Source organism: Camelus ferus, chromosome 30 (genome assembly GCF_009834535.1).
Source record: "Camelus ferus isolate YT-003-E chromosome 30, BCGSAC_Cfer_1.0, whole genome shotgun sequence".
NCBI lineage: Eukaryota > Metazoa > Chordata > Mammalia > Artiodactyla > Camelidae > Camelus > Camelus ferus.
The window spans coordinates 12,169,375-12,184,968 of NC_045725.1; the positions used below are offsets into that span (position 1 = coordinate 12,169,375).

General features: G+C 47.1%; 1 protein-coding gene across 3 annotated transcripts in view; it reads left to right on the top strand.

Annotated features, from left to right (window-relative positions):
- The window catches only part of SETBP1 (SET binding protein 1), a 363,259-nt gene that overhangs the window by 184,783 nt on the left and 162,882 nt on the right, over nucleotides 1-15,594 (top strand). For all 3 annotated transcript variants that reach the window (XM_032470525.1, XM_032470524.1, XM_032470523.1), the window contains exon 3: nucleotides 75-128. In XM_032470525.1, the coding sequence (XP_032326416.1) occupies nucleotides 75-128 (54 nt within the window). The remainder of the gene's footprint in view (nucleotides 1-74; nucleotides 129-15,594) is intronic.

The following is a 15,594-nucleotide window of genomic DNA, read 5'->3' on the forward strand; positions in this document are numbered from 1 at the left end:
TGGCCAGTCGTCCTGGGGACACTGTGTGCAAACTTGAGAAGTGTCACTAAGGACAACTCTTTGTTCTCTTCCAGCTCCTCACAGCCAGTGACCTTGCAGCCAGCGACCTCAAAGGATTTCAGCCACAGGTAAGTTCCACTGACCCTTTTCTGACTTTGGGGAGAGAATGTGCCGTAGCTTGATTGTGAGCAGGTGAAGTTGGCACCAGGGTACAGCCCCCCACCTTGGATTCCAGCTTCTATGCCTCAAGGAACCGACCTTGTCAATGACTTGATAGCTTTGCCCTCTCCCTCTCTGGTTTCTGTCTCATCCCATCATGAACAGAACAATTCCTTCTGCTCTCTTAATATTTTATAGTGGGAAAAACATAGACCAAGGTTCTGGAACATGTGCTGGTGGGTGGTTCGGCTCAGGAAAGGGTTAGACCAAGGAGGTGGAGGGTGGGGTGGGGCTGGGGTCCGCCCCTGCATTTCCCTCTGTTGGGACGGGGTACTCACATTTATGGGATCTTTGCGAGCCGATGCCTTGCAGCCGAGGCCTGGCCGCCAGGTTACTCTCAGACTCCTGCAGAGGCAGCTGGTTGAGTTCTGCTGATCTTGGCTAGGAAATGGGCCATTATTATCTCTGGCCAGAGTGCTTTTGGGGGTCACCACGAGCAGACCACCAGAGGCACAGGCCGTGGCTGTCTGGGGACCTCCCTGGCAGTGGTGAAGATGGAAAAATCACCTTCCCTACCTTTGGAGGGGGGCTTGCTGTCTACACATAAACGCATAACCACTCACACACATATACACAAATGCACACCAGACACACAGTCCTTAAGTTCCCTGTGGACCCCGGTGTGGTGTAGACAGATCATGTGTGCAAAGACCAGGAGCCTGGATGCTCCACCCCTGCCTCTGCTCCCCTTTCAGGAGGAAAATTCCTCTCACCCCCAACTCAGAGCCGCCCAAGGCCCCACCCTCTGCATCTCTGCAGGGACTCCCAGGGGGCGGAGCGGCTGGTTCCTCCTAACAAGGATTCCATGTACTTGGGAAAGTTTCCTTCTTTAAACATGTGCTAAATCCGAGAGCTCACCGTAGCCTCACCACACTGCTTCCTGCGGGGCACATCCTTCGAGTCCCCGTTTGCTGCCTGGGGAGCCTGAGACCCAGAGTTCTCGGGAGAAGAGGCCCCAGGCCAAGCAGAGAGCCAGGGACCAGAACAGGGTGAGACGTGAGAGGCTGGAGGGGGAGCATGATCAGAGTGAGGAGCCCCGTGGGTGAGGGTCAGAGATAAGCCCTGTGTGCGGTGTGGGGTGTTTTGGTCGCAGCTTGTTGGTCCTCCTGCAATAAGGCTTTTAGAAATAGACAGCCAGTAATCCTTTTGACAACTGTTGAAACCCAGCAACTTGTTAAAGTGTTTATTCACGTGGTCACACAAACTTCCAGGTGAGCTCAGCAATGTAAACCCAAAACAAAGCAAACTTAACATTTACCCGTATGCTGCCCACCTCCACATCTACACTCATTTTCACAGTGGCATCTCAGCTAAGGATTTTTTTTTTATCTGGAGATGTATAAAAATGAAAGGAAGAAGGCTTTATTGGATTGCTGTTTTGTGGCTTGAAAAGGGTACATAATGGAGACTGAGTTCATGGAAGGGGTGTGTGTGTGTGTGTGTTTGTGTGTGTTGTCTTGAGGTTGTTTCTGAGTTGATCACATTCTCTCTGTTGGATGAGCCACATTTCCAGATATTAGATTTAAAATGAACTGTTAAGTTAGATATGTTTGGGGTCCGTCTATGACATGTGAGACCGTGACCCTAGAAGGCAGCGTCCACGCCCCGCCGCAGGCAGCCCCGCGGGGCTGGTGCCAGATACCTCCCGCCCGGGTTCCCTCTGACCTTCCCACATCATTCCGTATGTGGGTCATCCCCCTGAGGCCGGAATATAAATGCCTGTTTTTCACTGCTCAGGATGCCTGTTCCTGAGGCCAGACGCCCTGGGAACCTTGCGGCCAGCGTGTCGTGCCCAGATCAGTCACTTCAGTGGCGTTCCTGCATCGAAGAGCCCCGGATGTGTCTTGCGTCAACACCATCCTTTCGGGTGCTTTTCCAAACAGATCGCTGCGCGCACGCTTTCGGCTGCCACCTCCCTCCCGGCCCCTCTGCACCGAAGTGTTGGCTTCTGAGTTCTTTTCCCTTCTTTCTTTGGGCCTCGGGTGAAACTGAGCCCCATGCGTCCTGACGTCCGCTGTCATTCACGGGCGAGTTTCCCTTCCAGGAACTGCCGCTGACTTTCAGGAGGGAACTCGCGGAGGACCCTCCCTGGGGTCACCGTAACCAGGCCCGTAGGGTCACACACGTGCATGTGAAAGGTTTCGTTTTTGTTTTTGTTTCCTTGAAGCCTGTTCCTGCTCCAGCCTGTTAGGCTTTCCTCCCTAATCTTTGATGACCCTCAGCTTTGAATACGTGGGGAGGGGTGCATGCGTTGGACTGGACTCCTCTGTCTCTGTCTTGACCCTCCTTTCTGAATCCAGACAGAGACCAGGAGTGTAAGGAATGATTGTCAGCCTTTCTCCCCGTGATTATCCATTTGTGAAGACGCCATGTTCATTCCTGGAAGTAAACACACTATTTTGAAGTTGGAGCCAAATGACCGATGCAGAGATGCTAAGGTCCCCACGTTACTTAGTGGCAGGAGTTCCTCCCTGGCGGGCAAGCTCAGCCTCGGCCCATCCTGGGCAAGAGTTTGAGGCCACTCTTCCCAGCAACCTTTAAAGGCACAGATGGAAAAGCTTCTGAAATTCACGCCTAAATCACCTGGACTCTTCTTTTCCATTTGGTCTCCCTCCTCCCTCCTGCCACCAAATGCGTCTTTCATTTTCCATCACCACGTTCTTGCCTTTTGGACGAACGGACACACTTCAGTCCCCTCCTTTCTGTTTTCAAAATGATAAATGAGGACCCTCAGCTCCCTTTGGCAGATCATCTCTCCCCATCCCCCGAAAGGAGCAAAAGCAGGCATCTCATTCCCTTTAGTATGAGCCCAACAAGCATCTGCTTTATTCTTCATTTTTATTTTTATTCTTTTCTTTTTCCCCTCAATATATGAGCGATAAATGTTCACTGTAGAAGTACTGGAATGTGTGAAGTGGTCAAAAGGTACAAACTTCTAGTTATAAAATAAGTCCTGGGGGTGTACATTAGTACAGCATGGCGACTAGAGTCACTAAAACCGTACGGTCCATTTGAAAGATGTTAAAAGAGCAGACCCTAAAAGTTCTCATCACAAGAAAAACAAATGTGTAATTCTGTGTGGTGATGGATGTTAACTCTAAAATATAATTAGCAGCTGGCTAATTAAAAAGAAGCGATTTGGAAAATATAGAAAAACGTAAGGAAAAAAATCTCTCGTAATGACATTTGGGGTTATAGTCTTAAACAATAGTTTTTGTACGTAGACGTACACACATCTATGAGATTAGAAAAAATGATGTCATAGTGTGTGTGCCTTTTCTTACCTTCTTTTTTGTTTGTTTGCATGCTTTTCATGTCTCTGGAAAATCTTCCAGCAGCTGGCTATTTCTGTCCACTTGCTAGCACCATAATTCATTCACCACGCCCTCCCCTGCTACGCATTCCATTCCTTTTGCAGGCTGAGCGCTCCAGGAGCAATCCAAGGCAAATGCTAGATCCTGTGCCCTCATCTGGGCTACAAATAGCAACCAAGCCTTCTTGCCGCTTAGTTCTTTGTCTCTCAGTTCCGTCAGGCATGTGAAGGTTGCTCAGCCTTTGCAGTGGAGTGTCCGTGTGTGTTGTGCACACGCGTGTGTGTTCACGTGCACTTAGGCACGTGCTTCCAAGGGCCCAGGTAGGGGATGTGGGGAAGAAATAACCAGAGGCTGGGGCCCAGGCTCAGATGCAGGTGTCACCCGTCCAGCTGCAGAGGTGGGAAAGCAGCCTGGAGAAGACCCACTAAAGGACTTGGTCCTCACCTCCTTCATATAAGCCCCACTGATGCTCATTGTCGGAGTGTCCTCGGAAGAGAGGAAACTTCTTTGAGGAAGAATGGAGTTCTGCTTCAGGTGTGCCTCGTGGCAGGGTTTGGAGCGGGGCAGGTGTAACAGCTGGTCTTTAGAAGAATTTCTAGCATGTCCGTTGCTATTATGGCCCAGGATACATTGCAGTGAAGGCTATGAAGAATCCACCAGAACACACACAAAAATGCTTTTGAGTGTAGAGGAAACAGGGCTTCTGGTCACTGGGCTGCCATCTCATTGAAAGGAGCCCACGGACACCTTTATATGGGGCTCCCTGCTGTGCAGACGCTTCCCTAGTGTTTGACAATTCTGGAACGTTCTGCCACTGCTAATAACTTTGTGAACCTGGGGAAGTTACCTAATATCATTATCCTCATTTTCCTTATCAAGCAAAAAAAAAAAAAAAAAAAAAGATACGCAGCTTATCCCAAAGATTGTTGTAAGGACCAAATGAGAGAATATTATGAAAGCAACCTACCATGATGCCGGCCACACACAGCTTTTTCTTTCACTAGAGATGTATGGGTTACATTATTTAAGAATTCAGAGGAAGGAGAAGTTGTACCTGAATAGAGCAAGCAGGGAAGTCTTCCAAGCAGAGGTGTCCTCATACCGGAGCCAACATAGGTGAGAGGAGTTGAGGCAGTGAACTTACTCCAGGGCAGGGGAAGCCTAGAAGGAGACCAAAACAAGAGTGGAGACGCTTGGGTGTGTTCTGGAGACTTGGAGTGGTTTAACTGCTCTGATTCAGAGGGAATACGGTGGAGATGACAGCTACAAATCAGGTTAGAACCAAATTGCAGAAGGTCTCCAAAGTCTGGAAAAATAGTTGAACTTTTAAAAAAAAAATGGACTATTATTGAAGTTTTTTTTTTTAACTTACACAAATGTAGGCATAATAATACAACAAATCTCCATTTATTATCCAGCTTTTATTGTCTGTTACCCAACTTCAATGGTATGCTGCTACAGAAGCCCTGACCTGAGCATTTGCTGATTTCTGTGTTGTGAATAACCCCCCGGCGAACAATGTTCAGTTGCCAGTGGTTTAACAACCTGTTTGCAAAGTCTTTGCCAGTCAGCTTTCCAGATGATGTGGTTGGTCCCCAGCACACCACTGGGCCAGCTTCAGTAATCGTTACCATTTGCCCATCTCACGTCATCTGTACTCCCAGATACGTATATGTATATATATATATTTTTTTTCATTTTAAATTTAGGGAGAGTATTTTTTAAAAATCCCAGTCATCATGTTATTTCACTCATAAATACTTCAGTAAGTTTTTCTAACAAATAAGAGCTTTTTAAAAATACAATCACAATGCCATTATCACCCCTATAAAAATGACAATAATCATCACATTTTCTAATACCCGTCCATGTTCAGATTTCTCTGATTATCATCACGTGTCATTTTCAGTTGATTTGTTTGAATCTGTCTCCAGAGTTTTGATCTTGACGCCCATCCGAGGACAGTGGCGCCACTGATGGCTGGATGATAGGGAAGAGTCACAGCTATGGTGCAGGAAGGTGGTAGCATGGTGGGTAGGTGTGCTGAACTGGAGCGGAGACCCAGGATTAAGCCGGTGCATTGGTCCATATGAGAAGTAGTAGAGGATGAAGCTGGGCTGGGGTCAGGGGGATGTTCCTGAGGGGATGGATGCCAGATAAAATATGGGGGCGGAATCAGTGGACCTGGAAGCTGCTTGGCCGATTGGAGAAACAGGGGCACCGTTAACCCAGGGAAATGCTAGTTAGGAAGGTACAGTGTTCATTCCTGGGTTAAGTGTGACTAGTGCCCAGTGTTCAAAGGAGGGGTCATCCCTGAACAAACCTGAGCCTGTGTCCCTCAGGCTCCACAGCCCTTTCTCCTCATAGGCTGTCAGGGGATATAATCATCTGCAAAGTATCCTGGGCTCAGTGAGTCCTAACTCAGACATTTTTAATGCAAGAACCCCAGATGTTTTGTGAGGAGAAGCTACTTTTCAGGAAGGTAGGACCGTGCAGTTTCTACGTAGAAAGAAATCCTAGCTGTGCACACCTCCCCCTAGAAGAGGCAGGGTGGTGCCGGGAAGGCGTCAGGACGGTAGCCTGTGGCTCAGTGATGCTTCAGGGGGCGCTCCCGCGCCACTACATCGAGCAGGCTGGAGAGAGAGAGGCTCCCGACGGCTCCTTTTTTTTCCAACATGAAATCCCTGAGTGTCCAGGGTGCTGCATCTTCCTGCGGTTGATCGTGTCCTTCAGAACAGAATCCCCATTATCTGGCTCTCCTCCCAGGGCACTCCTGCTGCACAAGCTTAGCATCAAGTTGTGAAGGTGGAAACTGCAGCTGGGGGTCTTCCAGAGCACCCAGCCCCTCCTGGACCCAGCAGGAGTTGGTGTAAATGCATGTCCACACGGCCTGTGGTTGAGGATACATGTGCCGAGGACTTAACTAAAAGTGAGCTGTATGCCAGAAAGCATCCTTTGAACTTTACATCATTTAACCCTTACAACACCTTTGTGAAGTCAGCAGTGACATTATCCTCGCTGTAAAAGTAATCACAGAGAAGCTAAGGTGGCAGAGCCCACGTGCGGCAGGATCGGGATTTGAACCCCGGCTGTCTGGCTCCAGCATGTGTGTTCTTAGCCTCTTTGGGTGTACAGCTTTGAGTTAGGGCTTATCACCGTGGGTAAGGTCATTCAAATCCAGACGGACCCCTGACAGGACCAGGACAAGCAGCCTCACTCTCACATTTGTACACGATACTGTGTTTTCTTGATCTCAGCCAGTTCCAGGAAAAAGCAATTTCTATTTCTCAGAGTAAGAGACGGAATTTCTGCTGAGTGTTTGGAATCCTTCCGTCTTGGCAAAGAACTTCTGTTGCTCTCAGCCCCTTCCTTCCCCAGGCCCCAGCTGGAGAGTTGTGTTGGTGGCTGTCCCTTCTACAGAGGAGGAGAGCAAGCTGAAGCAGAGGTAGGGGGAGCAGTCTCCCATCTAAGACCCACAGCGATGGAAGACATGTTGGCCTGTTTTGGATTCGCCACATCTTATCTCCTTTGCCATTTTGGGAAGAACCATCCCAAAGCAAAACAGCGTGTAAGGAAGTCCGGCTACCAGTGCTTACCTACTCCTCATTCCATTTCAAAATTGAAAGGACAAGAGAGCTCACCAAGAGTACACTTCTCAGCCTGAATCCAGGGAGGAATCACTGAGGACGCTTGTCACAACTCCAGGAGCCCAACCCGAGCCCCGCGGATTTAGGCCGGGTGGGGGCCAGAAGCTCCAGGCGTTTTCAGAAGCTCCCCGGGATCTAAATCGTTCTCCTCCTTTTCTAGATTAAAGGCTGTGTGAAGAAGAAGTAAAGGGCCCCACAATCAAACAGCGTCCACCCTGTGTCAGGGGCGTGCCGTGTGCGTCACTGCGCTTGGTGTCAGGAACCCCACGGTGACCTTTCGTCAGACAGCTCGTTCCCTCTCACTGCGGAGGGCCCCGGGGGCCCCGCGGGGGTGTGTGGCCAAGCAGGGACTCTGTAAGGCCCACACCTGTGCTCACACCCTGCTCTTTCCAGTTGAGATTTGCCCAATATTTCAAACTAGCCTGTGATGATGTTGGGTCTGTGGTCTCCTCTGCCTGCTCCCTGGACATTCTTTCTGGACTCTAAGAGATACCATAAAAGACCCAGCTTTCCAACACCACCCCAAGGGAGGATGTGCGTGGTTGGCTGGTGCATCGCATCCCTGACTTCAAGAGCGAGGTTGATCCCACAAGCCCTCCTTGCTTAGTAAACACTTGCCTTTTTCTCAAGGCCTTTCTTCAGGCTTGCCTTCTACCATTTGCCAACCATCTTTGCTCTCTGATTCAGTTCAGTCCAAAGCGTGAGCTACAGGCCAGTGCCGGCCTGTTGAGAGTGTGTTACTGGCCCACCATGAGATGCATCTAAAAACAGAGAGTGTTTAGAAACTCTTTAAAAATTTTTTTTTAATTTTTATTTTTTAGTTTTTTTTTTTTTTTATTGAGATATAGTCAGTTTACAATGTTGTGTCAATTTCTGGTGCACAGCACAAGGCTTCAATCATACATGAACATGCATATATTCATTTTCATATTCTTTTTCACCATAAGCTACTACAAGATATCGAATATAGTTCCCTGTGCTATACAGTATAAACTTGTTTTTCTGTTTTATGTATACCAGTCAGTATCTGCAAATATAGAACTCCCAGTTCATCCCTTCCCACCCCCTTGCCACCTGGTAACGATAAGTTTGTTTTCTATCTCTGTGAGTCTGTTTCTGTTTTATATATAAGTTCATTTGTCTTTTTTTTTTTTTTTAGACTCTACATATGAGTAATATCATATGGTATTTTTCTTTCTCTTTCTGGCTTACTTCACTTAGAGTGACATTCTCCAGGGCCATCCATATTGCTGCAAATGGCATTATGTTGTCATTTTTATGGCTGAGTAGTATTCCATTGTATAAATATACCACATCTTTATCCAATCATCAGTCAATGGACATTTAGGTTGTTTCCATGTCTTGGCTGTTGTAAATAGTGCTGCTATGAACATTGGGGTGAATGTATCTTTTTGAATTAGAGTTCCCTCCTGATACAGGTGTCTTTCTGAATTAAGGTTCCCTCTGGATATGTGCCCAGGACTGGGATTGCTAGATCACATTTTATAGCAACTTGATGTTTCCATGATAGCCGAGCATGTGATCATGTTGCCACTAGTTTATCTTTATGGTATTTTACCCAAGTAATTATATATAAATATAGGTTGGGGGGAAAAAAGTGGTCATTTCCCAAAAATTATTTGAGATGCTCTGTTCGAATTATACAATTTCTTAGTTTTCTCAAAAGGGTAGGATCTGGACTCTTGTTTTTCTTGGCCTTCTTCTGTGACCTCATGTGAATAATATACGCTCACAATATTTGTGTTGTGAATAATGTTCCCCCTCAAAAAAAAAAAAAAGCCTCCACCTCTGAAGGTATTTCTCTGGCTACATAAAACATGGATCTTTTCCCACAATTCCTAAGGCAACCCACTTAATTATTATTATTTTTTTTTTTTTGCCAAACATGGACATTTGTGGCAATAATAGAACATTTTAAACAAAAATATTTGCTCACATGGATATACATACTTGCCCTAAAAGCCAAACTGACACCACTTTTCTTACATGAGCTCAGCTTCTTCATTATAACAGGTATATCATTTTGCACTGCCTGCCTTGACAATGTTTATAGTAGCTTTAAAAAAAAGAAACAAAAACCAGTAATGGCATCTAGTCCTGAAGAGAGAAGTCTTCCGGTGTTTCCTGAGTGTCTTGCATTTCAGTGGAATATTCTGAAGTCTTACTAAGTTCTCCGAGATACTAAATCTCTTTAGACTTTAGTGAATGTTTTGTTTCTCCCAAGATGTTCAAACCACCTGAGGGCCACATGCAGGTGTGCTCAACTTAGACCTAGTGCGCGTAAGTTCACACGCAGGAAAATGGGTGGTTGGCAGATGGGTGTTGGGAGAAGGGTGGCTTCCTTATAGGCAGAAAGATTTTTCCACTTTCTCAAGGGAATCAATGTAAGTTACCCCTGCTAGCATATTTAAGTATGATTTAGACTCAAAATCTGATTTGAACTGAGCTTCTCAGAACAGAAGTATAAACAAAGTGAGGCCAATCATTGATGATTAACTTTGAATGTCTTTATCTTCTCTTGTAGTTTTGGCAGCTGAAAGACAAACAAAAGTTTTGTCAGCTGAAAGACAAACAAAAAGAAGCCAAGAAACTTAGCAACAAGGGTATAGAATTTGATGACTTCTATGATCCCTTGAGACTCAAAACGTTTCTTGACACTGTGGTGACTTCCAGCGTGTTCACGTTTCTATTCTTCCATTCTTGTTTTTCTCTTCAGTCCTTTTGGTAAAGTGGCTTCAATCTGAGCTTCTTAAAAATATTCCTGTAATTCTGCTCACTTGAGGCATGGGGTCATTGATGGTTGGTGAGAGCTCAAAATCTGTGCTAATTAGTGGGCTGAGTTACAGATTCCCTGTCTAAATTTTAACGTGATGGATAACTTTTTGCTCTATACGTTGTTGGGCTAGGAATGACTCACATGCAGAAGATGAAGACCAATTTTAAGACTTGAAAGGAGGGGTTTTCTTCATGATTCCTTGAGCAGGATAGTCCCAAACCTGCCTCACAAGGAGGACCCACTTCTCTGACAAATAAGCAAGCTCACTTTTTAAGTTCTTTCCAACCTTAGTGTCTGGTTCACATTTCAACCCTCTTGTCTTCTTGTTCTCTTGCCCATCAACCCAACTCATTTCTGACCATCTCGTACCCAACAAGAGGGGTCAATTGAAAGGCGTCAGGAGACCCCTGCAGGAGGGGGGACCCTTGTAGTGGAAGAGACTGCAAACCTCAAGAAGCCTCTTCCAGCCATCTGTTGGCTTGTGTTTGGAGGCTGTGTTAAGTCTGCAAACAGCCTCCACCCCAACCTTCTGATATTTCCCTGATAATGACCGTCCCCTCCCCTCTTCTTCATCTCCGCACAGGATCTTCCTTCTGCCTTTCCCACCTTCCAAAAAAATGTGCATCAGAGCCTCTGACCGAACCATGTTTCCAACAGGTGTCCCAAGCCAATGACTCATGAGATAGAAAAACTGTATGTGATGTTGCAATCTTTCTTACTATAAATAGTAAAAACTTGATGCTTATTTGGGAACTCAACATAAATCTCTCTCATCCTTCTGTGTCCACTAACTAGCACAGAGATCATTTCCCACTGCTTTATCATTTAGTAGTTCAGAGCACCGATTCTGGACCACACTACAGGTTAAATCACAGGTCTGCCCTGTATTAGCTGCGTGGCCCCCATCCATGATTTAACTTTTGTGTGGCTCAGATTCTGCTTTAATGAAAGAAGGACACCTATTCTGTAGGATTTTGAGGGGGATTGAATAGATAGACCCCCCAAAATAGGGTCTCGTATCTGCTGATGCAGGAAAAATGGATGTGAGGCATGAGGAGAGCCGTGTCCCAGACATCAGTTGAGCCCCTGGGACATGCCCCGCCAGATGTTGGTCCTTGCTTGGCTTCACGCACTAGAGAATTCAAGAGTGAGCCACAGTTCAGTAAAGGGAGATGTATTCAGAGAGATACATTGAAAGGCAAGAGAAAGGCCACGAGGTGTGGGGGTTGTGTGCTCAGAATAAAAGTAGGTACACACTACATAGACAGAGTGTGGGCCTCTCCTAAGAGGGAAGAGAGGGGCAGCAGCCCCGAAGCACCTTGTTGCCAGTTTTTATGGGCTTAGTGGCTTCATATGCTAATAAGTGGAAGGACCAGTCTAACTACCCTGGGGAAAGGGCTGGGATTCCCAGGAAGTTGGCCATTGCCCACTCTTTGGCCTTTTGCAGATAGCCTTGGGACTGTCATGGCGCCTGTAGGGGTGTTATTCACCATGCTAATATATTACAGTGAGCATGTCATGAAGCTCAAGGTCTAGTAGAAGTCAAATCTCCCACCGTCTTGAGCCTCAAGGCCAACTGGTGGTTGAATCTTCCACCATTTTGATGTTAATTGCTGTAGCATTCCTTGAATGGCTGTGCCCTGCCCACTTCCTGTCTCATTTGGGGAGGATTGAATAGATAGACCCCCAAAAATAGGGTCTGATATCTGCTGAGCATGCCATAAATATGTGCTATAGCTTTTATTATTCTTATAAGGTACTTACTTACATTGAACCTGGATTGCTGAAGTCAGGGTTAGAGGACAAATTGCAGCCGCCCAAGACAACATGACTAGAATTGAGGACTACCAAAGAAGAAAAAAAAACATTAAAAAATCAACAAAAAATCTAGATCTTGCCTAGATCTTTTTGCCAGTTTGCTTTTGAAACTTACCAACTGAACTGAGCCATGGCAGTCCGGCCGTGTGAGAATGACCCTAGGAGAGGATGGAGGAGGACAGAGATGGATGGCGCGTATAAGGGGCGGGTAGGGACTGTATGTCGGGACATGAGAACATCCGGGAAGCAGTGCCCTAGTTGCTTGCTTCCCTTTCTGACCCCCCCCGTGGCACTTTCCCATGGAGCAGGAATCGCTGTAAAGCACTCAGAATGATTTTAAATGAAGGTATCGAGAGCTTTTTCAGCCACCAGAGTATCCACCTCCCTTGGGTCCAGTGATCCTCAGCATAATTCTGGACATCCACGTTGGCTCCAGCCCTGTAGAAGAATCATGGACACAGTGACTTATTGCCCAGGAAAATCAGTGAGGAATTGTACCAAAGGGCACTTGGATGGATGCTGTTCAGGGAGACTGGGTTAGGGACTTCTGGGGGATCTTATATAATGACTTTCACATCCTTAAATTCAGTTATTTCTGTATTAAAAATGAGATGGGGTGATTCAAGGAGCAGTGTTCTGGATCCCATGGGCCATCAGATGGAGATGCCACCCGCAGAAGGGAGCATCCGGGCTGCAGGACTCGTCTCCAGTAAGCGGTCCATTGCCAGCATGCTGACAGGGCAATGGCTTGCTCATGGGAACGAGAGGTCTGTGCCCAGACGCCTTGTCGCTCCTGTGAGAAAATGCAGCTGGCTAAATTTGGCTTTCTCGCCCTTCATCTGGTTAGGAAGAGAAATGCCAAAGTGGAGAATGGGGAGATGAGATGAGCACTGTGTTTAAAAAACAAAAACAAACTTTGCGCTTCTAACAAAAAGTAGATGCTCAATAAATTTTTGTAAAACCCACTCTAGGGAAGCAGGTACACTTACACCAGGGGTGAAAACAGATCCACAAAACAAAAACGCATGTATCCAATTCTGGTATTTCTTTAATGCCTCTGGCCTTGCAGTTGTAATAAAGATGTTTTCTATCTCGTCTTATTTTTGGTGCTAAAGAGTTTTGTGAAGCTTTTTAGGACAACCAAATCTTTGGAAGTTGGTGTGTCTTTCACAATTATTTTATGGTGTAGCCAGAGTGTTCAAGTACCTTGGAGTTGGGACTAGAAATATACAGCTTTGAATTAAATTGGCTTGATTCACCTGCCTTTGCCCTGTTGCATTATTGGCATCTTGTGAAAGGTGACTAAGGCAGGGGGTCATAAGAGAAGTGGGGAGAGTCTTGAAAAAAAAGCACCTGTGAAATCTCAGGCTGCTGGCGTCTGGAGAGACGGCACGTTTCATTCTTGATAAACTCCAGCAGAAAAGAGCAATCAGCTCAACGAGAGGTGGACAAACTAAACGGCTGAGTATTATTTCAAAGGGGAGCTTGGGCAGCATCAGAAACTCTCCATCAGCCGTAATGACGCCAATTACTTTGCCAATTGCAGATTCCATCATGATGTGCTTTGTACAATCAGGTGTAGGACGCTTCCAGGGGCCTGATGGCTTTTGTTTGCTCTGAGTGTGTGTTTGTAGAGAGTCTTTTGCACCCAAAGGCTTAGAGCTCTGAGCATCCTTGTCCCAGTTCCGACTCATCCACAGCAGAGGGAGATGGTCTCTGGGATGGAGGCAGGAGCCGCTGGGCAGGCTGGACCCAGTGCCCCTCTCACTGGAGGACGCTTAGGATTCAAATACAACGAACGCAGCTGGGGGTGGCAGTTCTTAGTGAACGTGGCACTCTCTAGAAAACCTCTCTGTGGACTACCCAACTAGTAAATCAGTACATATTTCTGATCACGAGCGAGGCTTCTTGGCATGTCGGAGCGTTGGGCAGATCACCTTAAACAGTAAGAGCAAACAGAAGCCCTGGGAAGCGAGAACGTGCCAGGAGTTCATCAAGCCTTAAATACTGACAAGTGGGGGTGCCGGACTTTCATTGTCTCCCTTTGAGGATCATTTGGTTGAACGTCAAACAGATCATTTCAAATATGGGAGCGACTGTAAGAGGAGACGGTATCTCTCCTCCTCCCAGCGTTTCAGCAGGGAAATCAAATTTGGAGAGTCGACAGGGCCGTTCATTTTCTGTTTGCATTTGGCTCCATAGAAATTAATGGGTGTGCGGCTCCAGCCGCTCTGAGGGGTGAGCTGTGAGTCTCCGCTTCTACTCCCCACTGAGGAGGGCGCTGTCCGTGGCTTCTGCTGAGCGCGTCCCCTGACTGACAGCTGGAGCGGACGCTGTATCTGGGGCAGCTGGGGGTGCAGACCAAGAGCTTAAGGCTGACTTGACGCCACTTGTGCTGAGCCGTCACCCCAGGCCAGAGCCTGGGGGGGGAAGGGAAGCCATTCGCTTCCCTCTGCTTTTGTGACAAGCAGCCTGGCTGTTGTCTAATTTTTTTAACCTGCCCCTTCCTCCTTTGCGCCTATGATAAAGGCCGCTCTGCCTGGGGAAGAAAGGATTCCCCCAAGTGCAAAGGCCGTTGCCAGTGCCACCAATTGTCCCCATGTCCTCATTCCGCCAGCTGTTTCCAAGGGCTCCCGGCCCCCAGACCAGCATCGAGGCAGGTCTCTTGTGGACGGGAAGGCAGCCATGAGGTTAGGTGGGGACAGAGGACAGCTCCATAGGACATCGGTTAGTGTGGCAGGACTCATGCCTTGCGGATCATTTGTTCCAGGAGCGCGTGTGCGCGTGTGTGCTCGTGCATGGACACGTGTGTGAATACGTGTTTGTTTCCCCTAAAAAAGGCACTTCAGCGAGTGTATTTGGTTTGACACCGGCCTTTCTGTGGGTGGTAGTTGTTCAGATAATGTTCCTGGCTCTCAGATAAGAGGCAGAACTTGTCTCCTGCAAATCCCCGGGGACAGAAACAACCCTTAGAAATCACGAGATAACGTATGAAGCATTAAGTGGAGGTGAGGGCACCAAGTCATGACAGGTATACCCAGCATCAGCTCCACAGCCCGTGGCAAAGGGAGCCGCCCCGTCTGGCCGCCCCATCAGCATGACTTGGAAAGTGGTCAGGGATCTACTTGTTCAGGGGCGAGTCGTTTGTTCACGTGTGAACTCAGAAGACAGCTCCGGCTTGGTGACACGGCCTCCGCCGTGAGCAGGGTGTTCCCAAATGCATTCATCAAAACCAGTCCCAGTGGGGAATGAGCCTGTGTCTGCCCCCTCAAGACTGGGCCAGTCTCAGATGCACAGACGCGGCTCAGCTGTGAAAATAAACTCTCCTCTTGGAGCAATGCTCTGTTCTCATCTTCCTCCATAATATCCTTTAAAAAAAACATAAGCCATAAACAATCCAACGTTTTAAGAAGCTTGGCCGTTGCACCAATCTTAGTGATTCCACTTTCCTTAAATATATATCAGTCTAAGTGGGGAGGGTATAGTTCAAGTGGCAGAGCGCATGCTTAGCACGTACAAGGTCCTGGGTTCAATCCCCAGCACCTCCTCTAAAAATATATAAATAAACCTAGTTATCCCCCCCAATTTTTTTTTAAAAATACAATAAAAAAAGAAATTCAGTTTCAAAAACAATATGTCACAGTCTAGGTTAGCTAACAGGACGACTGTCAACATATTAATGCATTTCCACTTGGCACAGGATCACCTACAAAAAGTTACGGTCAGAGAGTTTTAAACAGGCATTTTATTCCTTGCACTCGTGGAATGAGTAGGGTCATGTGCCAAACCCATCTACAGG